General features: G+C 33.4%; 1 protein-coding gene across 1 annotated transcript in view; it reads right to left on the bottom strand.

Moving 5' to 3' along the window:
• PTPRK (protein tyrosine phosphatase receptor type K) overlaps window positions 1-24414 on the bottom strand; it is a 574079-nt gene that overhangs the window by 269400 nt on the left and 280265 nt on the right. The window contains exons 6-7 of the mRNA XM_017533300.2: window positions 22653-22768; window positions 2356-2530 (exon numbers count right to left, since the gene is read on the bottom strand). Coding sequence (XP_017388789.2) covers window positions 2356-2530; window positions 22653-22768 — 291 coding nt within the window. The remainder of the gene's footprint in view (window positions 1-2355; window positions 2531-22652; window positions 22769-24414) is intronic.

Raw genomic sequence — 24414 nt, 5'->3', positions numbered from 1 at the left:
AAAAAAAAAAAAAAAAAATAGGAAAAAGAAAAATAGGTCAAATTTTTCAATGAATATTAAGGATCCTCTTTTTATACATTTTATTGAAATAATTATTAATTTAACAAGTAATGCTGAGGGAGCAGCTGTAATGTAGTTGTCCCCAGGTAAAGAAAACGAGGCTTTGATAAAGTGATAAAATCTACTTATCAATTAAGATAAACAAAGGAGATCTAGTAATGACAAAATGAGTCTCTTTTAAAATAAACAGGCAGGAAATGTTCATATGAAAGAATGAACTATACATGTAAAAGGAGCACCTGGATAAAAGCAACAACAGGTCTTCTACAGTTTTTTGATGAATAGTCATCAGGAGTGACTTTTCTTGAAAAAATATAGATAACTATATAGAACATATGTAACTACGTATTATATGTAAAAGCATTCTAGGTACCTTGTTAAGACATGATCTCCTTCAGTGGTTGCAAATTGTGAATGCATACACAATAAAAAAAAAGTTCCAGCGAGCATGATAATTCAATAGTATACCCACATTCCTGTATCCACAGCATATTAATCACCCTGAAGATTATCCAAGGACACCTTCAGGCTTTCCAAATTAGGCTCAGGTGAGAGAGATGCTGGAATGGGACTTAACAAAGATGCATGTGTGAACATGTGATAAATTGTTTCTCTGCCTAAATACTGAAGTCAAATACTATCATATTTTCTTAATTGGAGCTGTGATCTCATAAATTTGTGCAGGTGATATGAGCTAACTATGGAGACACCAGAGAAGTTACATTGAAAATAGTCATATTTAATCTATAAATTTTTTTTTTTTTAAATGAGCCATAGAGTCTACCAAGACAAAAGTTTACAAGAGGTTGATAGCACTATCCAATAATGTTAATGTAAGGGAAAACTGTAATGGAAAAGAATGAGCTCACCATTAGTAATCAAGGAACAATGGGCTCTATTCTGGCTCGATCAATCATTAGATTTAATTGGCTCTGGGTAAATTATCAAAAAGTCTGAATTTCAAATTCCTTTTTATTAAAAATATCAAAGGTTAAAGTATTAAAATCAAGAAAATATTAAGTAAAATTTGTAAAAGATATTTGATGCTAAGTATTACAAAATGCATTGACTAGAATATGGACATATCTCATACTCTCCTTCGAATTCATAGGCCTTGGCATGTGCTGTACTCTCTTGCCCCTGACCCTATGTCCATAATCCCTAAGTGAGCAACCTTCTCTCAACCTTCAGATCCGTACTCAAAGAATACTCACTTGCAAATGCCTTGCATGATACATTTACAGTCCCAGCTCCAGTTTAGATATTTTTGCTAGAGACTCCCACACTTATCCTTGAAAAGACTTAAACAATTTATAATTATTTTCATTTGTGTCAATATTGATTGATGCTTGATGTCCTCCTCAATGGAGCTGCTTTACCTCTAGATTTTCATAGGACTGAAGTCTCTATTTTTTTAAGCTTTCAGCTCAATTGTTGCTTTCTCAGAGTAGCCTTCCAGACAGCTTTAACGAAAATACCAATTTCCAACATTTTGTGTCTTTTTTTTCCTTCATAGCACATACCATGACTTGATACTATGTTTTCAATACCTGTCTATATAGCCTGCCTAGCATACCTCAATATGATGCTCCATGTGGGCAGGAACATTGTATTACATTTACAATTGTATCTCTAATATCTACAATCTAGAACAGTGCTTAGAATATAAGAGAAACTCTATACATTTTAAATGAATGTAATATATTTTTTACACTTGTATTTTTCCAGTATTCACTACAAATAAGTACTGATAGGTCATAATCTCTAACATTCTTCTAGTAACTTTAGTATCTAAGAATATTAGTGAGGACCGTTTGGTAGTTCTAATTTTCTGAGATTCCATAACAGACATGCATCAGTGAAAATTCACTATTGGGTTTTGATGCCAGTAAAATTTGTAGGTCTACATAGAAATAGAAGCTTTGACCTTGACTTGATTGCCACAATGCTTTGAAGAAAAGTAGGTATCTGAAGAACTGTTTTAAACAGGAAGAACTAGATCTAAAGTTAAAATATAAACTAGGTGATGACAATGTGGAATAAAGTATTTAATATATTTAGTCCACTTAGGGCATTATAAAATAGATTTCTTTCAATGGCTAACACTTATTAGAAACTTCAAAAACTTTACAAACTACAATGTTAATTTTACCTTCACACATTCTCAGAAATAATAATGATATTTTTATAGTGATCTGACATCAAAAACACTATGGTTTAAAAATCAATAAAAGTATCTATGGAGTTGCTTTTGTTCTAATAAAGCCATGCAATTTTGTGAAATGAAAACCTTACCTCTCACAATAAGTTGAGCAAAATTGGACACACCAGAACCTCGTTCTGACTGAGTTACACAGCGATACAAATCCTGGTCAGTTTTTGTCACTTCTTGCAATCTGAAGGAAGCGGCAAATCTTCTGTGATTGATGTTCTTAGTCTGGGCTACTGGTATATCTTCTCCATTTCGTCTCTGCAAACAGAAACAATCTTTAAAAACAGGATCTTAACCTTTCCATAAATCTATAAGGCATCTTAGCAAGCAATATCAGTGATAAATTATTCTTGTTGCAAAAGACCTACACATTTTTTCCATTGTCATTCAATCAGGAAAAGGATGTAAGTAAATACTGGTATCCTCTAAAGCAGTGGTCCCCAAAGTTTTTGGCACCAAGGACCAGTTTCTTGGAAGACAGCTTTTCTATGGAACAGTGGGGGAATGATTTTAGGATGAAACCATTCCACATCAAATCATCAGGCATTAGTTAGATTATCATAAGGCACTCACAACCTAGATCCCTTGCATTCACTGTTCACAGTAGGATTTGCTCTCCTATGAGAATCTAATGCCACGGCTGATCTGACAGGAGGCAGAGTTCAGGTGCCAATGCTTGCTCACCTGCTGCTCACCTCCTGCTGTGTGGCCCTGTTCCTAACAGGCCACAGACCAGTACCAGTTTGCAGCCCGGGGGTTGGGGACCCCTGCTCTAAAAGGTATACATTTGACACTATGGTAGTAACCTCAGTTCTCAATAAAATCATTATTACATCAGAGTAAATGAATTAATAAGAGAATTAATGGGTCCATGACAAATGATTCATTGCCCCCATGCTCTCAGAGTAATATATAGAAGCTTCTTTTAGCCCTTACCCTATACTACTTGTGCTGTAGCATGTTTGTACCCATCAGAAGAGTAGGACCATTGCCTGTGTATCTCTGTATTCCAAATGCATAGCATGTACTTGCCACAGAATGATAATATAGTAATGATGAATAATTTAAAGTCAACCCAAAATCTGTACCCTTTGCAAATGACTCTCTCTTTGGCATTAATGACAGCCAATTTATACATTTTAGAGAAGTAGTCAAAAGAGCCTAAACATTAAAAGCATACCTGTCAAATTTCAAAATGAAATACTGGAAACCATATTTATGATATCAGCATATCCCAGACAAGAGTAATAAGCATAAACTAACAGGAAATGACTGAAAAAATTCAACTATAAAAATTTATAACTTCTGCATGTTCAAAGACATCATTTATAAAGTGAAAAAAATAAGTCACAAATGTCAAGGAAATGCCCATCAAGAAATAAATAGCCAGAATATATAAAGATCTTCTATAGCTCAATAAGAAAAAAGATAACAAAAAAAAATGAATAGGCTATAAAAAAGAGAAAATGTATATTTCTAACCACCATGAAACAAGATTGCCAATCTCAATTTTAAAACTTCTATATGTCAAAGACAGCAAAAAGGACAATGAAAACCCACAACCCTGAGAAAGAATTGGTCATGATCCACAAGTTCATTTCTTGTTGGTGAAATGCTAACTACCCCTGGTATCTTTCATACTGCTTGAAATATCATTTCATAGGACTATACATGGTAAACAAAAATGATATAACATTCCTGTTGCAAATGTAAGCTGCTAGAGTGACTTTAGAAAATCATTTGTTACCATCTAGTAAATTTGAGGATGCATAAACCGCAGGACCCAGCAATACCACTTACAGATTTCTACTTTTGAATCACCAGTGTATACGTGATCAAAGAGCTATGTACAAGAACTCTGAATTATCTGTAATTGTGAATACGGAAAATGTCCCAATATTTCTGAGTAGCAAATAAACTGAATTTTATTCATTCAATAAAATGGATTATAACAGTTAAACTAAGAAAAGTAAAACCAGCAAAGTGTTGGCAAAATTTGAAACTGCTAGTTCTTCACTAAAAAAAAAAAAAACATAAAATGCAAGCCTGTAGTATTTGTCCATTTCTGCTGTGTAAATTCTCCACTATGGCAACTTCAGTTTATCAGGAAGTTATTCAAACTTCCTGAAAACTTAACACATTCTTGGTACTCATTGGTTCTAGCATTCCACTGATTAGTAATACATGTATGCATGCTTAAATGTTAAAAAAAAAAAAAATCCTTAAGAATAAGATGACATGAGATAAACTGTTAACTTCTATTAAATTAGGGTGGAGGTACATTAATGACTATTTTATTGTTTTCTATGATTTTTTGTACATTTGAAATAATTTATATTTTTAGAGGAGTAATTAATAAAGAGGATACTCTATTGCTTTAATAATTTTCTAAATCCTTAATATACTGTATCTTTAAATATCCTTCTCCATACCTGAAATCATGTATATGCATATTGTGTAATAAATACATATATGTGTCTGCATATCCACACTTAAATATCTGAGGACACCAAATCCCAATTAGGATTTTGCTATTTTTTATTCATTGTTTCTATTAACATTTCTCTGCTTACCCACCTAGTTCATGATTTTTGCAGCAAGATACCCTGATTATTCTCTTGGATAATAAGGAAGTGAAAAAGCAGCTTATATTCAAAAACCCTTAAATATAAATCCATAAAATCAGTCTAAACTCCTTCCCTACAAACCACATAAACAAACAAATAAAAGTCATTACAGAAACAAATCTCAGGCTGCATGTTTTTTCCAATTAGCACAGCATTTCCACACAATCTTCCTAATTGGAAGGCCCACCATGACTCCCTGCTCCTCACTTTTGTTAAACAAACTCATCTGGGCTTCCTCTATCTTCTCTTTCCAGGTGTGTTCTCAAACTGTCTCCTTGCTTCCTGCCATATGTATTTCTCAGTTCTTCTGCAAGACTAGCCAATTTCCCCTGCCTGTTTTGCGTTCCAAATTCTCTTGCACGTGTACACACCCACCCAAGTCTTTTCACACTATGCTTTTCAAAATCCCTCTCTTGTGAAGAGATTCTGAGTATCCTTAATGTTTCCTTCTCAATAATCATTATTCCATCTTTTCACCTTAATTGGCATTCCTCTCACAATACTACTATCTCAAAGGAGGGTACATTTTCTAGTACCTTACACCCTCTTTCAGGGAGAGCTACCATTTTCCTGGTTCCTAACATGAAGACAACTCTTCCACTTTCCCACTCAACCACCTCCCAAACTTTGGAATGCCCAGTGTGCCCACATATCATTCCCATCACTGGGAATATTCATAGACCAGACTATCCTCCCTATCCCAGTTCTGTGAATATTCCCATTGATCCTCAAACTCACTTTGGCCTCAGTGATCACCAACAGCCTCCTTTGCCATCTTGCAACACCCAAGTTCTTGTTCTGCGATAGTTTCCTCTGGAATCACAACCGTCTCTGCAATTCAGTCTCTCACTCCTTCAATCCTCTACATTGGCAAAGACCTTATTTTGTGACCCTTTACTTTACAGCAGCCATTTCAAAGAGACAATCTCTAGCCTGAAAGAGTTCCATATTCTTTCAACTTTCTATTGTTTATGCATTGCCAATATTGAATTTGCACTATTTTATCAACTATTCTAAAACTACTGACCTTTGCAGAAATTGGTCATTTGTTCTTATGAAAAATTTCTGTGTTATCCAAAAATGGAGATTAAAAACTTGCAGACATTCCTACTTGATTTCCACAGTGATCTGATCTATGGTATCTAGCTCCTTCCCTTCTGCCTCAAGTTCACATTCCATCAGCTCATATATACTTTTCCCTTTCTACTCCTGCTGACAGGGTCATGGATACGACCTTAAAAACTCTATAAAAGATTATGAAAACTTATTAACTGGCTTTTCTATCTTAAATCTTTTCTACCAGGATACTTCTATAAACGTCTTTTCATCTCTTTGTGTACTGAAATCATTCTGAAGGTAGAGTTTCATGTCTCACTTATACATAGTTTTTCCTCCATGACATCTAATATATATTATCTTTATTTAGTGGGTGGCTCAAGTACTTTGTTAAAATGAATTAAACTCACTGAACATTTTAGAGATAAGAATTGCATAAATTCTCCTTAGGCTTTTATAAGTTATAATAAAATACTTTTTAATCATCAATCTAATTTAATAATAAAGGGAGGTTATAAAACTGTTGAATTTCTAGGACATCAAGAAATCACTACACCAAGATATTTATTTCAGAAGTAATTATACCACAACTCAGAGGCTGAGGAGTATACTTAAGCTCATCCATTCAAGATATCACAAAGTTGATATATTATACGACATTTATATGTGTATTAATATACTAACATAAGTTTATATAGGATATATGTTATACAATTAATGAGTTATAATTAATATATCACAAAGTTAATATATTACATAATGTTTATATGTATGTATTAATATACTAACATAAGCTTATATAGGATGTATATTATATAATTAATGAGTACAGAAGACATGTAATATTTCTCTCTTGAAATAACAAAATTAACAGTCATAATATTCAGGTTTATCTTCAATAATCATTTAATAAGCACTTCTATATACCTTATGTTAGCTATTACTGGTTCTGCCACTTCTCTCTCTCATGAGCGTCTATGATATAGTGATATCCAATTAAAGTTCAGAAAGATTAGAAATGTAATCCACAGCCTGTAAGCAGCAGGACTAAAACTCAAAACTAGGTTTGATGACCTAAAATCCAGCAGATTTTCCTCTAAACTAAACTAAAGCTGTTATGTTCATTTTGGTTACAGTTCCTATCCAACAAACTGATTATTGTTGAGGTTTAATCAAGGCATTGTTCCAATGGGCTAATATAATCTATTATTAGACATTGCTTTCTTTATTCAGCTTCCAATAACTCATTAGAGCTAAAGGTAACAATTTAAAACATGTACATTCTAGAAGTCAAAAATAATTTTTTTAAATCCAAACTTACAGGTCTTTCCCCGACTACACATCATCAACTTATCAGAGCAGGCAGTGCCAGTGGAGGACGATGTAAGAAGTAATGGTAACTTTCTCTTTTATGAAGCAATGTTTGCATATTTCTCTGCCTTTGCTGTGTTTTTCAGTTCTAGGCTTTTTATTCTGCTTTGAGTTTTTATATATGATTTATCCATTGCAAATATATACCTAATTCTGAGAAGTACTGAAAAATGAATCACACATTATATGATCCAAGGGATTGTAACCTAGCACAAATTTTTTCCCTGCTTCCCACCCCACCCCCCAATCCATCTCAGGCTTATGTACTTATTTTGTCTCCAATACAAGTTGTTAGATAAAACCTGTCACTTACCAAGTAACCCTGGGCAAGCCATTGTAATCCTCAGTGTTATCACTCCTCTCCTCTACTATACTAAGTAAGCTTCATCATGCACAGTACATGCAGTGCTCATTTGACAAGTTCCATTTCTAGTAGAATATAGTGATAATAATGGTTGATTCTCCAACATCTATTTCAACTAACCAGGCTATTAATTAAACCCCTTGCAATGTGGTCTAAAGACCAGTAGCATCAGCATCAACTGACAGATTGTTAATAAATGCAGAGTTAAGAGATCACTTGATCACTTTAGGTATGCTGTATTGAAATCTGCATTTTAGCAAGATCTCTAGGTTATGCATCAAGATATTACACGTGGAGACACACCGGGCCATTAACACTAGGTTAATGTGTGTCTTCTTACCATTAACAGTGACATGCTTTAAAAGTGGAGTGTATGTCCATATTCTGGCCAAGGAGGTATGATAGGAATTGGTCAAGTTATTTCTAGAAAGGTTTCCTCACTTCCAAGGAGACATATAAGAAAAATGGGTTTCTTTTGCTTTTTCTTACTGTCATGCCTAAAACTGGAAGAGCTGACTCATCACCATGAGGCAGACCAATCTAAGGGAAATACTGAAGCACTCAGGATGGCATATCAGATAGAAAGACAGGATGGAATCAAATAGAAGGATGGAATCAAATCTCTGAAATGACATCAACAATTATCAGAGCCCACTTATTTTTGGACTTTTTGTTAAATGAAATAATACATTTGGTTTTCTATTACTTTCAGCTTGAAAGTATCCTAAAAGAAATATGGTACAATTAAAATATGGTATACTTTCCTTCAGAGTCTCTATTTTCAAAATTTGAGGAATAAAATTAATCCAGTTTCATTTCAGACTAAAAAGAGCGGCACTGACAATACATGCCGAGATTATTTCAACACCATTGACTTGAAAATAATCAAATTACATTTATTATATATTTATTTCCTCATTGACATTTCTGGGAACATAATAATATATGATTCTCTCATCTTCTTAAAATTGTAGGACTTAGAAAGACACTATTTTCTTATGTTTGATATTTAGGTCCTTGTTGAACAGCATCAAGAAGACTGCTTATGAGTTGCCAAAACGAATTCCAAAGTGAATTCACACAACTATGACCAAGCGAGGCTGAAATGAAATTTACAATATTCCAGGCAAATTAATCCCAAGGACCTGAGAGTTCTTACTAGGGCTTGTCTGATCTATAAGATTTATATGAAATTTTTTCAATCTCCCAGGATGATAAAGATTTTTCATCACTATCTCTATTATTAAAGAACAAAATAATTCTATAATTTTAAAAACATGAAATAATTTAAGTGGCAATTTTAAAAACATAAAAGGATTTCACAGAAAACTTAAAAATAATTTAGAAATTTCTAAATTAAAAATACTACATTATTATTTTGAGAGAGGTACTTATTTATCATAGAAATGATTATACATATTTCAGTGGAGTAAATAGTGTTCTCCTAGAAAAAAATATGCTGAAATGACAATAATAAATTCAAAGCATTGACTTTCTGGCAATAGAAGGATGGAAGAAGGTAAATGGTATTTGACAGAGAGAGAAAGAGGTGGTGAATATTATAATTCTGAAATAAAGCAGGGTAAAAATGTGCTGGAGATAGCAAATACTAGAATCAGAATTATTAATCAAATGCAACAAAATATAACGTCAGCTATTAAACAAGAAAAGGAGTTTCACTCTAAGAATCATGGGTATCTTTGCAATGTGGAGACAGGTGACCAATAAGATGAGCCACACAGAGAAAGCACGTGTAAGTAGACAGAACCATGTCTGCTGGGGATGATACCTAGCTTCTAGCCCTGAAGCAACCATTTGTGAGCTGAACAATTTCTCATCATTTCTCAATCTCTACCTTTTCATCTAAAATTGGAGATTTGTATTTGGACCTGCTTATTCAACAGAGATGATGAGAATACTCTGTGAGATTATTGTGCAAAAATATTCAGAGCAAATAATGATAATCACAATATTATGAAGATGATAATCCAGACAATATCTAAGCAAATCATCTGTTTGATAACTGTGACAGTCTTTTGATATGTGAATTTGCCTATGCTATTAATCTCCAGTTATTTCATTAAACACTAAACTAGGTGACCCTGTGAAGGTATATTGTGGTTGGACTTAAAATCCATAATCTAGCAAGTAAAATTAACCTAGATAATCTGAGTGGACTGGACTGAATCAGTTGAAAGGCTTTTAGACAGGAGTTGAGGCTTCTCCAAAGTAGAAAAAATTCCACCAGTGAACAACAGCTTCAGTCTGTGCATGAATGTTTTAGCCTGCCCTTCCCAAAGACTTGCCCTACAGACTTCAGACTTGCCTCGCCAATCTGCACAAGCACATAAACCAATTCCTTGCAGTAAATCTCTTCAATTTTGTATATAAAATCCTACTGTATGTAATCTTATAATTATATATATACATATACACATACATTTCAATAAAATCATACCTATCTCCTACTGCTTGTACTTTTCTTTCTTGAAGCCTGAGGGATAGAGATGATTTTACGACCAGAAGTGCTTCTAGAGAATCAGATTTTTATGGATGAACTTTCTGATTTGGTTCTGACTCTGGGTTTACTGAAATTTATTTTTCAATCCGATTAGATTTAAACCTGTCTTGCCAGTGGCAAAGAAGACACTACTAGTTCATGACATGATGTAGCAGTAGAGGCATGTAAAATATCACTATTAGATATACTCCTAATTAAGAATCTATGGAAGGCAAAGTTTTGGTAACCATTTATTCTACCTTAGAACATTTTAGTCAAACAAAGAAATATAATAGGATTGGCTGGTTGCTTCATACTGCACTGTAGAAAGCAGAAACGTGAAGCTCATGAGTCCACAACTATAAAACCATGCAATTCATAGTGAGAGGGAAGGTGGGTGAAGCAAGAAAACAAATGCAATGGAACCATCAGATCTCAGGGATTCTGGGAAGCTGATGGCAGTAGCACAGATGGTTTAATTTTTCTGAACCTGCCACATATATCAGACTAACAAGAGAGTATGGAAATACAGGGACTAGACAAAAGTGGGGAAATCCCAGAAATCTCAAAAGGTAAGCTGCCATATTTTAAAACATAAAACAACAGAAAAGAGAATCTGTAAAATCAGGTAAAGTTTCCTGAACCCCACCTAATTTTAAAACTTCCAGAAAACTTATTTCACATAAAAATGAAAAAATTATCAAGATCAAACCTCACATAAAGATTTTATAAGATTTAAAGAAAATAAGGAGCAGAGTATGATCCTTAATTTCAATGAAAGTCAATGAGAAAAATATGTACACAAAACAGATCAAAACCACAACATAATATTTCATATTAAGAAAATGATTCATGAGATATAACAATATAAACAATAAAACTCAGAAAGGAAATGACAATTCAGGAAAATTATAAATTAAAGAAATATTTTAGAAATTACAAGTAACTACAGTAAACTGAACAGATGAGTCTTGAAGAATGGCAGAATGTGAAAAAGGAGAAATTATTAATGTTTACAATAAGGAGAATTAAAATATTTAAAAGTAATCAATGACGATAGGTAAAAATTAAACACAGAGCTAACAAGTCTCTACAGAATCAAGGGAACAGAAAAAGTACTAAAAATTATAATTTTTAAAAACTTCTAAAATTTACAAAAAGTTTATAAACTATACAATGAAAGAAATACCACATTCCTGATGATAACTCAGAGTGACCTACTTTGATACATATTCTGGTAAGAGTCAAGAGAAACAAAAATTATTTGTGTATCTAGAAAAAATAGGTACAGACAATCACCAAGGCTTTATGGTGACTGACTGTTACCTATTCTGTCTGTAAAAGAAAATGAAGTAACATTATTTAAGTTACTCAAGAAAAGAAAATGTGAATGAAAGATTTTTATATACTGCAAAATTGACTTAAGAATCAAGGCCACACAAAAAAACTATCAACATCTAAGATCTCCAGGAATACTATTTCCATGGGCAGTTCCTAAGGAATCTGAAACATAGAAAATGCATTTCTGATATCCAAAATTACTAGATATGACAGGCAAGCTAATATTGAATATTAAAAACATAGTTACATTTAGAAGACTAAATAGGAGCAAAGTAGAAGAGACTATATTATCCATGCAATAGCTATATGGTGACAATGAAGCTTCAGTACAAGTTTTCAAAATAATATTAGATAAAACTAATGTATAATTATGATATATTCTAAATCTATCTTCTTGTATAATTGACAGCCAAGAATATCAATGTGAAAATAAAACGTAACTGAGAAGTTGTAATAAGATAAATACTGAGTAAAAATCTTTAGGCTTCAGTTTGAAATATCCCTGTGAACTCATTACTTATTTTATCATTAAATAAATGTGTATATATTTTTTAGTTTTATTCACTGAAAAGATCTAGAAGTGAGTATTCCTCAGAACCCACCTTATGATCTTGAAATACAATTTCTTACTAAAACTAAACAGGGCATCATTGTAAAACAACTGATCCCACATCCAGAGGAAAAAGTGAAATATCTCACAATACCGAGTAGCACGGAAATTCTCAAAGCCTACTATAATCACATCAAAAATAATCAGGAGCAAATTCGGAGATGTGCCCACTAAGCAAAGATGGGACAATTTAAGATTTAATAATAGTAATATTTATAACAGGTTAAACTCCATTAAATATGTTTAAATCCAGGAGTTTATAATGACATTAAAATAAAAAAAGAACAGTATGTCATCTTTACAGGATGATAGGGAACCGACTCATTATATTAGAACTAGTAAATAAAGCAAATATTGGAGAGTTTATCTTCCCTTTCCTTAATGAATTGTGTTATTGGGTAACCAAATAGATCATCTTTGCAGGATGATAGGGAACCGACTCATTATATTAAAAACTAGTAAATAAAGCAAATATTGGAGAGTTTATCTTCCCTTTCCTTAATGAATTGTGTTACTGGGTAACCAAATAGTAGATTAGGGTGATTATGTATCTCTTCATCAACTAAACAAATACGAAAGAAATAAGAAACAAACGAACAAAAAAGGTTAGCATGTCACAATTTTCTGCCCCCAGGAATAAATATAGACATTAATCATCAGAGACTGCCAAGATCACAAAAAGAAAGATGACACATTTTGTTCCTCCTGTTATTACACCAAGCACCTCCTACAGTGTTGCCAACGGATCAAACTTGACCCTAGATCTGGCTGCCAATTTGCAGGAAATAGAGAGGAAAGAGGCATATGTGGAACTGAAGAGGGCATTAGCATGCAATCAGCAAAATGTGGACAGGGAATCTAGAAGCCAAACATCCGAGGCTCAACAGATAAATTGTGAGGAAAGGAATAAAGGACAAACCTAGAGATTAAAAGAGACTTAAAAAGATGTCTATTTAAAAAAAATTGATAAGACTATGGTGTCTAGGGATGCATATACAAGTGAAACAAACTGCAAGGGCTAAAATTCATGGTTATTTGTAGGGGCAGGGAGACTCTTGTGCCTGGCACAGAGCACATGGAAGACACCTCTGGAATGGCTGGCAAGCTCTCTTTCTTGTCCTGTGTGATGTTTACCTGATAAAAATGCATTGAGTCATGATAGTCTTTATTTTTGTGTGCTTTTCTATATCTATGTTTTATTTTATAATACAATAATTTTGTAAATTTTAGATCTTTCTAGCAGACTACTTTTCATAAAGAAGAAACCAAGCCTGCCAATGCTCCATGTTGTAATACTGATCCCAGGAGCTCAATGGGAAAGTTATAAAGTGCTTAACATGACACACCTAGAAAGACACTAAAGCGGCAACTCTACAAACAGTAGGAGATCATATTGTTCTTGCACAGAAAGAGAAGTAAATTGTTATTTTTTAGATACCGATAAGAAGCAATCCTTGAACTTCTGTGACTGCCAGGTTTTTACAGTCCTGTTCCAAGAACAGATAAGAAAGGTAAAGAATATTATACACATTATTCATTTATGATCAATTATGTAATCTGTAGACATTACAGAGTTTATAAATTATTAAAGAAAGAAAAGAAAGCATTATATCTGTAAGGCAATGAGCTCTTTATGACAAAAAGCCACACACAAAATCAACCAAAATGACTTCAGGGTATTTATCAATTTTAAAAATTAAACATTATTAAACTTTCTGATGCTCATTGTTACATATCCAAAATGCCAGAAAGTGAAATAAAAACCTTATAATCCATGATAGGAGATCGGTGACTTTATCTCAAGACATATAAGCAGAATTCTTTATATAAAGCTATGCAGGAATAAGATAATGCCATGAATTAGAATAAACCAATGGCCCCAGGAAAAGCAGGACTGTAGAGAGTGTTGGCTGTTAGCTACCAAAGAGAATATGGTCTCTTAAGTGGGTCGGAATTAACTGTAAACCAGTATATACATGGCAAAATCACTACGCTTAAACAAAAGATAGAGAAAATTAGAATTAAATAGCAAGCTAGTATTCATCTGTCAGCTGAAGTTTAGAGCAGATGACCAGAAACTAGGAAAGCAAAAGGGATATGGGTGCACTCCTCACAGTCTTGTTTCATGAGTCACAAGTTACAAAAACAGACAAGGCTGAAGGCACCAACAGTTTTCCCATTGATTTGCTCTCCTCAGTGACACCAGATTAAACCACTCAGAGGTTTAATTTGGCCACAAGCTTCAAATTGTCCTGGTAAACTTTTATTAAAGCTAGAAAGAGTCAAAAGAGATTGAAATATCTCCTCATTTTTCACTCCTAATAGGATCACTTACATGCAATTATGAAGGTAGAAAGAGGTAAAAAGTAAACAATGGTTCTAATAGACAAATGAGCTCCAAAAATAGAAATTGAGAAAATAAATTAATTGACTATCTTTTAAAAAGACACTCTGGCATGTTAAAACAATCATGTGGAAGTAAATAAATACTATTAAATTATTTAAAAAAAAAGACACTGAGAAAATGTACAAAGCTTTCTTTACTATTTCATTCTCACATCTTCCTAAATACTCTAAAATGATACAAACCAGGCCCAAAACCATTTTGTTTCTTAATTTGTCCTCTCCTTTCCTACTTATGGATTTTCTAATTCCACTGGCACTGTCCACAATCAGGCCCTCATTCCCTGACAACTGTGCTGAGAACAGAAACCTATTCCTCTTCCAGCAGTTTCCATCATGGTCTAGCACCAACTTTTCCATAAACTCTATTTGCCTCCACTCCTCATGGAGAACCTTCCACTTACAGTAAGATCCTTCTCCTTTGGCTCAGATCCCATGTCGCCACACATGCACTTTCTGCCTTCTGAATCTGCAGTAGTAACCATGCCCACTTTTGCTTATTAAAGTCCTACGTACACTTCAAGGTTTCAATCAAGTCTTCTCTAATAATTTCACACTCCATCCTGCGTTACTCACGCTCAGCTCTGAAATAGTATAGTCCTTAAATTCTGTATGGACTTGCCATACTCAGTTATGGAATCATCTGTCACAGCAAAAAGTATCTTAAAAAATATCTAGCCTCAGGATTGAATGCCTTCTACATCTCTAGCATGTGCTTATCCAGATTATGCTTGGATACTTGGACTAATTGTAATTTTATTACCTCCTGGAGCAGCTCATTGCACTTTTCAACAGCCCCACAATTACAAAGTTCTCGCTTATAATCAGCTTACAGCTCTCATCATAAGCTTCAAATCGTGTCATTATTATATTTTAGGATCTATATATAAAGAGCAAATAAAATCCCTTTGTATATTTCTTACATTACAAGGTAGTAAGTCACTTACCTAGTCTTCCACAGATCTCAAGATATATTTATGCCAGTTCCCTTTAGCAATTCTGACATCGTTCAAGTTTACTGTCTTGATAATTACACATTACCTTTTGTTATTTTAATATTTGAGAAGTATGTCAGCCATTCTTAAAGTCTTTTACCTAGAAAATGTCACAATTTTGACCACATCCAGACATTGGAAGAACTTTTACTATATTGCATTCCATTGTTTTTTCTTTATGCATGTTACCTAGTATTTAATCAAGTTGATTTTAAAAACTTCCCAGTTTCCAAAGAATTACCCACTGTAAACTGCAGTTTCTAAGCATAAAGTAATTTCTTCAGAAAGCTTACCTTCATTGTAAGTGGAAAATTATCAAATTTGTTTTCTTAAAATAAATAGTGTCAGGATAGGAAAATCTCTTGCAGAAATTAAATATGTTACAAAAATCTGGGCCTGCCAAATGGCAATATAAATAAGAACAGAAAAATGTGATAGCATGGGGACATCAGAAAGAGCACCGTGAGCATAACTACTAGGCCTTTGAAATGGTGTGGTGCTGTTTTCATCAGTTAAATTTTTGTGCTTCCAAATTAATTCAGTTGTTTAGAAATCATGCTTCAGATTTCCACTACTATGTGGTGATGTTTGCATGAAGTACAAGAACAAGGCTTTGGCATTTGCCTAGACAGGTAAAACACCATGCAGTCAGAAGTTTCAGACCAACCACTTTCACTGCCCCTTCACTGACAACGGTTGTACTGTAGGGGGTCAGACTCTCTCTGGTTGTTTTTGGAAGCCATTTGCATCTCATTTTACTGATTTCACTCTCCAATTACTACTCTCAAGCCATTGCTTAAATTATGTGTTGCTCCATAAGGAATGACATTTCCTTTGGCTGAGCAACAAGCTGTATCACACTATTCTAGCAAAAATGAGCCTCACCAAGGGCGAAACGGCGGCTGACTCTCCTGTTTTGGCAGTCTCACGGAGGAGGCACAGTGCCAGCACCTGCGGCGATCACTGACAGATTGGCCCAATTGCCACAGCTTTGATGGCAATCTGCATAGGATTACCAGTCACACATTAAACAGCCTCATTTCAATTCACCAAAACAAATGGTGTCACCAAACCTACCCACACAATTCCCTACTTTCAATAACTCTGCTGTTGAATTTCTCTGCCCAATTCAATGATGCATGCCAGCCAAGTGCTGTAATGATGGATGGAGTCATTAGTATTTTAGTTTCTACACTGAACCTGAAGCCAAAGCATATGGTCTGACAGATGTTCCAGCAATAGGCTCTATTTGATTTACCACGTAGGTGTCCACTTATGCTGGACCTTCATGGCAGAATACTAATGTATAACTTTCAGTCCAACCCCAGTTACAACCCTTTCATATCCTCAAGTTATAAGGTGTTCTTAAAGCAGAACATTCAGAACACGTTTATTTCAAGTGAGAGAAATGACTGTAAATTACCTTTGAACCTAATCAAATCACTTGAAATGGACAAGATGGATGAAAGTGCAAGTAATGCCTGTAGGCTATTACCATCTATGGCTTGATTAGCACCGCCAGTAAGTTGGTTAAGTTGGTTATTTGATAAAATGTATCATATACTCACTTTTTCCTCATATATGTTTTATTGAGGTAAAAATAAAATACATATAGTAAATTGGACAGATCTTAGTCTTTGACAAATGCATGTACACTCTCAGACCAATACCCCAGTCAATGTATGTGACATTAACATTACCCTAGAGAATTTTCCTCTGCCCACTTCCAATCAATCCTTATTCCCCACAGGCAACAAGTGTTCTAATTTCTATCATCATAGATTAGTTTTGTTTCTTCTCAAACTTAATGTAAATGAAATCATAAAGTATACAAGTTTGGTGTCTGTCTCCCTTCCAAAACCTATATTGCTGAGATTCATTCATGCAGTTATATTTTTCAGTAGTTCATTGTTTTATTGCTAAGCAGTATTTCATTGCTTGAATGAGCCATAAATTGTCTATATCCTATTCATGGACATTTAGGTTTTTTCTAATTATCAGTTATTATGAATAAAGCTGTTATAGGCATCCTTGCACAAGTTTTTCTGTGGGTACATGCCTTAATTTCTCTTGGGTAAATACTTATGAATGGAACTGCTACATTTTTGTTCATTTGTTGCTTATATATTCACTTTTTCCTACAATCACTTTATCCAGTATTCATAATAGTAACAGTTACAATCTAGTGTTCAGGAGCACCATAGGGTGACTATAGTTAACAATTTACTGTATATTTCAAAATAACAAAAAGAGTGGAACTGGAATGTCCTTAACACATAGAAATAATAAATACTTGAGGTTATGGGTAACCCAATTACCCTAATTTGATCATTACACATTGTATGCTTTTTCCAAAAATATCACTTGTATCCCATAAATATGTACAACTAGTCTGTAGTGATAATAATTTCAAATTAAAAAATAAAAATAATTCAAAAATATTAATAATTCAAATATTGAAATATTTGAAGTTTTAAAAAATTTTTGAATTTGACATCTTTTCAATATTGAAAATAAATAATTCAAAATATAAAAATAAATACATAAATTACCAATATTTTTAACCTATAAAAGTGTACTCTCTAATTTTTATTTTTCCTGTAAGAAAATTATTTGACATTTCTCAGGAATATAACCAGATGGTTTTATTATTTCATTTCAGTATAAATTATGTTATGATTTCTTTTTTGATCTTATTTCCCATAACCAGAGCTTTATCATAGCTTCAAGTTAGGAATCATAAATTCCCTATCATTGAAAGTTCCTCAGGAATACAGAAATCCTTCCTTATACAAGGTTGCACTTTGGGCAGATGTAGTTACCTTCTGTCAACCACAGTCTGAAAATATTAAATGAAAAATTCCAGAAATAAACCATTCATAGGTTTTTAATTGCACTCCACTTTGCGTAGCGTCATGAAATCTTGCCATCCTCACATGTTAGTCTTCAACATTGTGTGTTTCTGACATCCCAACCATCAAAATTGTCATGGCTCAATGATGCAGGGTCACCCCAAGCAAATGAACCTCCCTTTGACATATTCTCAGGAGTTTAATGTGGCCTAATGCTACATCAAACTGCCTATGTCATTCACCTCACTTCATCTCATTACGTGAGTATTTTATCATTTCACCTCATCCTAGGAAGCACGAGTAAAGTATGAAGACAGGCTGAAAGAGATCACTTTCACATAACTTTTATTACAGTATATTATTATAATTGTTCTATTTTATTAGTTATTGCTGTTAATCTCTTACTGTGTCTAATTTGTCAGTCAAACTTGATGTACGAATGACGATGCATATGCAGAAAAAAACAGTATATGTTGGGTTTGGTACTATGTGCGGTTTCAGGCATCCACTGGGCTTTTTGGAATGTATCTCCCATGGATAAGAGCGAACTACTATAAAATTAAAATGGCTGAGTTCTAAAACTTATAAGATTTGAAAAACATCTGTTCATGTGGGAAAAAATTTACAAATCATTAACCAAAAAATATTGTGTTTATATCCAGATTATATGCTACTTCATTGAACTCTCAATTGAAAAATGATCTGGAAGTTCTCTAAGGGTGACTAAAGACTTTATTCTAAATTTCCTTTAGTGCATAAATGTACTGCATAACATACTTGTAAAAACTGTTCCAGAAAACCTCATGATTTTACCATATTTTTAGTCTACTGACACAGACATAAAACATTAAATGTTGTTTTGTGTATCATTAGTTCATTTAGCATGTGACTGGTTTACATATTTTGTTATATATATGTAAATATATAAATCTGTTAATATATTTCCATATACCTACAAATTTAGAAAACCTTCAAATACTTTATAATTACATAATTATATATTCTAAATATTTAGAAATACAGAAAACCTACTTCAAATACTCCATAATTATATAATCTGATTCTTACAAGAAAGAACACTCCCTATAGATACTTTCAAAACCATCGTGATATGCTTTATGAAATTATCCCAGATTAACTCAGGCAACTCATTGTTTGTGTTTCCCCCGCCATTTTTAAATTTACCCAATTTGTATTTCATTTTAGACAAAAAAAATAATTGATATATGAATTATAACCTGGAAAGAATATACAAGTGAGAAAAATTATTCAGTTTTTCCATAACAAATTATTTAAAATATCAAATATAATCAAGTATATGTTCTGTATACCTTTCACAGAGTTATAGTGTATCATTTTTCCTTTGAAATAGAAAATTGGCTCTTTTTCTAGTTTCTGTTACTTTAGCCCATATTTAGACAACATTTTGCCAATTGAAGCTCAATACTACATACTGTAAGTTATTTGAAGGACATAAAAAGTTGATTGCCATTTGGTATTTTGCCTGACCACAGCATGTTTAACAACTATTCTGTTATTCCGTTACCTCTGTGATAGACTGCAGTGACCTTTCATTGAGTTGCTTCAAGTACAATCATTCTCAGTACTATCAGCAGATATTTTGAGCATTCGTTCTTACAATGATACTTTATTTAAGGTATCATTTTTTCTCATGCAAAATAAATACCAAAACTTTTACATTCTTCCACACAAAAAGGTTATCAAGGCCATGTTTAAAGCCACCAAAAATAATGTAAAGACATAGTTTAGCATATTACAGCTAGAAGAGATTTTAGTGTCTACTCAGAATCTCCTTTTATAAATAAGCAAATTGAGGCCCAGAACACTTAAATGAAACCTCTAAGGCCATGGCAATTAACTGGGTTAAAAAATTTGTAAGGGTTAGAATTAAGAACTAGTCTTCCTGAACTCTAGGCTGTTATTCTACATGAAATGGAAATAATCTGACATCTATTTGCCTGAGTTAGCTGGTAGCTTCACTTTGGAACCAGAATTCTTTCTGCTTTATTATGGTTTTACTACTTTCAGCAAAAGGTGGGCAAGTTTTCTATATCACTGCCACCTTTTAATTGACTGACATATGGATAATGATCAATCTCATCTGGTTCATTTTTACATAATTTCCATAATAATTAGTTTTTATTTTAATTTGAAAACACCTAGGTAAGTAATTGATAGATTTCAAGATTTCTTATACATGGAGAATAGTGATATAAGAGAATAAATTAAGGTAATTGATGTGGTATTACTGAAAAAGGTAAAATAGCTTTTGAATAAATTAAGGTGAATATGTACACTACTAAAGAATGAGGCAATGCCCATGTCAAAGTGGAAGAGAAATACACAATTTCACCATTCTGTAGCAAACGCCAAAAAAAAAAAAAAAAAAAAAAAAAAAAAAAAACAAAGAAGAGAGAGAAAAGGGGAGGTGAAGTAGGGGAGAAGGCAACATAGAAGTCTCATCTCTGTTTGAAAAATGGCAGGAGGAAAATGTTTTAAAACCTCATGAAATGGATTATCTACAATATAGGAAGCAAACAAACAAACAAAAATGAGCAGTATTTGGACTACAACCCACTCAGACCAGCAGGGTCCAGAAAGCCTTTGTTGCCACAAGGCAGCTGGTGACTGAGGATACAAAACCCTTTTTATTTCAATGTCATATTAAATCCTGAGGCATAAAATCAAGGGCAGACCTACAGAGCCTCTAGCTCTCCAAGAAAAGACTATCTAGCTCACAGCTAAAGCCAAATGCCAGCTAATGTTCCCATCTAAATGAAAAAATACCTAGCAAAACAATTAGAACATATATCTAAAATCATTTTTAAACTGTTTATTTAGGCATAGAAAGACAAGTAAGAAAACTGACTTGACATTTAGTTCATAAGACAGGTTGCACATTATGCAATATGCTTTCCAGGAAAAAGTATCCTATTTTTCAATCTCTGTAGGATAAATTAGCACAATCACACAAAAAGGGACACTCATTTCCTTTTTCATATTTGGACACAAAATATGGTATCCTGATACCTGAAAATCAAATAAATTATAAAAGTGGCAATAATTAGATTAATATGAAGTACACCTGTTGTAATCTCCAATTGGCATGCTGTAAGAACTTGATGAAACAACACACATATAACACCCAGCATGGTATCAGACATTATATTAGGTATGATTTCAATATTCATTTATTAACACCTTTATTACAAGCACCTGCAAACTAATAATTATCCCCAACACTACTTTCACCTATCTAAAGGATGTCATCAAATAAATCATGATGTCTATGTTGAAGAAACTAAGCTCATCTTATCATGATTTTTTTTTGTTTGGGTCTCTATTGGCATTCTCATGAATTTAAAATTCACAACTAATGAAATCTCTTTCTTCATTCTGATGCAGAGAACCTAAAAAATAATAATAAAGGTGCTCAGAGAATATTATTACTTACGTATCATCTAGCTTCAAATATTCAGCCCAATTAACCATCACTTTTAGGTTTAGCCTCCTGGCTTTAGAGCTGCTCCCAGCTCCTCCCAGCTGCTGGTACCCTGGCACTGACAGATCTACTTTCTATAAATTTTCTGAAGGCAAGTCATATTTCTTAGTCTACAGTTTCCTCTCAGATTCTTTTAAATCTGTTTATATGAACCATTTACAGCTCCCCAACATGTATGTCCAATCATAATTAAATACAGATGTATTAAGGACTTAATATGCGCAAGGCAAATCTCTTGACCTCAGATCTGTGATTAACCCTCGAGCACAAAAGTTTAATTGGCTCTCTTCCAATTCATATTTCCTGAAATACCCGCAAAGGTTTCTTAAAAGACTTTAAAAAATTTAGAAGAGCATGACAGCTTCTACTTAATTCTTATAAAGTCAGTTTTTAAAATACTATTAAATAAGAAAAACATCACATTTTTATTAATATTTCAAATGGATCTAGAGAATTTTTTGCAGTTTGAATATAACAGAGAAAATTATTACGTTTCACTAGATACTAACAAAAACACTTATTAATTATTTGCCCATGCATTTTATTCCAGAAAAGGAAATCTCTAACGTGAATCTGCAGTCAAATTCACACAGACAGCCTGTCCCACCACATGCGCACACACACACACACAAACACACACACACACACCCTCAAGAGGTTGAGACCACAAACAGTCCAGTTGTAATTTTTTAAAAACATAAAGTATACTCTTTATTTCAGCTGCCAATTTGGCCTTACCTGCAGCCATAACTTGTTATGAACAGCATCTCTCCCTGTGGCAATGCACTGAAATGTAGCATTCTGCCCTGCATTCACCTCTACATCCCCTAGACGGAGGAAATGAGGAGATTTATCTGTGGAGGGAGAAAAAAATATGTTTGTTTTCATATGAAGAAAATACGCCATGTTACTTTTCTCCAACTATATTTTCATTAGTGTTTTTACCTTTGGCTGAGACTAACATCATAAACAAGACAACTGAGGGGCTTTTTTTGCACTGGAAGACACAATTTCCTTTGTGACTCTCATAGTTCTCTTTTTCTCAGTAGCTCTATTACTTACTGTTTCATAATTGCTGGAGTATTGTTCTCTACAAAGTGAGCACTCAACAATTGCTGCTGAACTGCTGCCATAGCTTGTTGCATATGGATGATAATAAAACAGTTACAAGTCAAAGCAACCCAGAGATTAAATTGATACAAAATCAGAGTCTAATCTAAAAATATAATGAAAACATATAATGATTTCTAAACTGCTGACAGTTACATGGCCATTGAACTTATTCGGCTACAATTTAAGCAGTTAGATCTTTCTCTAAAAAAAAAAAATCAATGGTTATAACCCTCTAGCACTTCAAAGAACAAAGGAATATTTTTATTTCTTGCAAATAGAACATCAACTAAACTGTTAAATTTACTTCTTATTCCATTGTAGCCATCGTATGGTAATCCAAAAGAAATATCCATATTAGACCAACAAAAATGATGATCGTAGTCAAAATGTAAGTGATATTTATGACTGTCAAACAAGTATTCTCTGAAATTACCTTTTAAAACTGAAGCCTCATCCATGTTTCCCATTGAAAGGAAATTTATATAAAAAGCAAAAGCTAAACCTCAGAAGTAATAAGAAAAGCTCACAGAGGACCATATCACCCTAAAACTGCTGTTAGGCTCAATTCACAATTTTCTATATACTTATGAAATCCTTTCCTTAATACTTATCATTCAATAAGAGAAAAATGAAGTGTAGATAAAAACACAGTTCTCTTAAACTACAGACTTAAAGAGCATAGTAAACCAGCTTGAACTTTAAGTGAGATGATTTTGTTCTCTTTTTGCTTAGAATTTACCAACAAACACATGGTATATATAATTTGACACTGCCTACATCTTTCTCTAGTACCTTACCTCTCAGGAAGAGATTTAAAATAAGGAATCCCTAAGTTAGAACGGAAGCTAAAGCAGCAGTTCTCAATTTATAAACTCTAGACCAGCAACATCAGCTGCACTGGAATCAGAAATGCAAATTCTCAGGCCCCACCCCAGGCCTATTGAATCAGAAAAAGGGGAAGAGCAAAGCAATCTGTGATTTACCATGGCTATAGTTTACTCTGAAGCACACCTGAGTTTAACAACCACTCAGCAGAAGCACAAGCCTTGGCCCTCACAAGGGGTCCCATACTGCTGTCTACAATGTGTTAGATATGCTTCTACTAGGGAGGATTGTGGAACAGTAATTCGGAATTTGCACGCCTTATAAAATGCTGCTGTTGGGAAATATAGGTAAAGTCTGAATTTATGCCAGCTGTTTTTTGCCTGGCTCTATTGAATGCATGCAGTAATTAATTTTCACAGAATGTGATGTAAACACAAATTTAGGTACACCATCTGAAAACCAATCAAGGTGCATTAAAGGCATAACAAAACTGTGTATTAATAAACCAAATTTCTTATTTTGTTTGCTCTCTCTCTCTCTCTTTTTTTTTTTTTTTTTTTTT

Source organism: Cebus imitator, unplaced genomic scaffold (genome assembly GCF_001604975.1).
Source record: "Cebus imitator isolate Cc_AM_T3 unplaced genomic scaffold, Cebus_imitator-1.0 Scaffold81, whole genome shotgun sequence".
Lineage (NCBI taxonomy): Eukaryota > Metazoa > Chordata > Mammalia > Primates > Cebidae > Cebus > Cebus imitator.
This window is presented reverse-complemented; position numbering and strand designations above follow the sequence as displayed.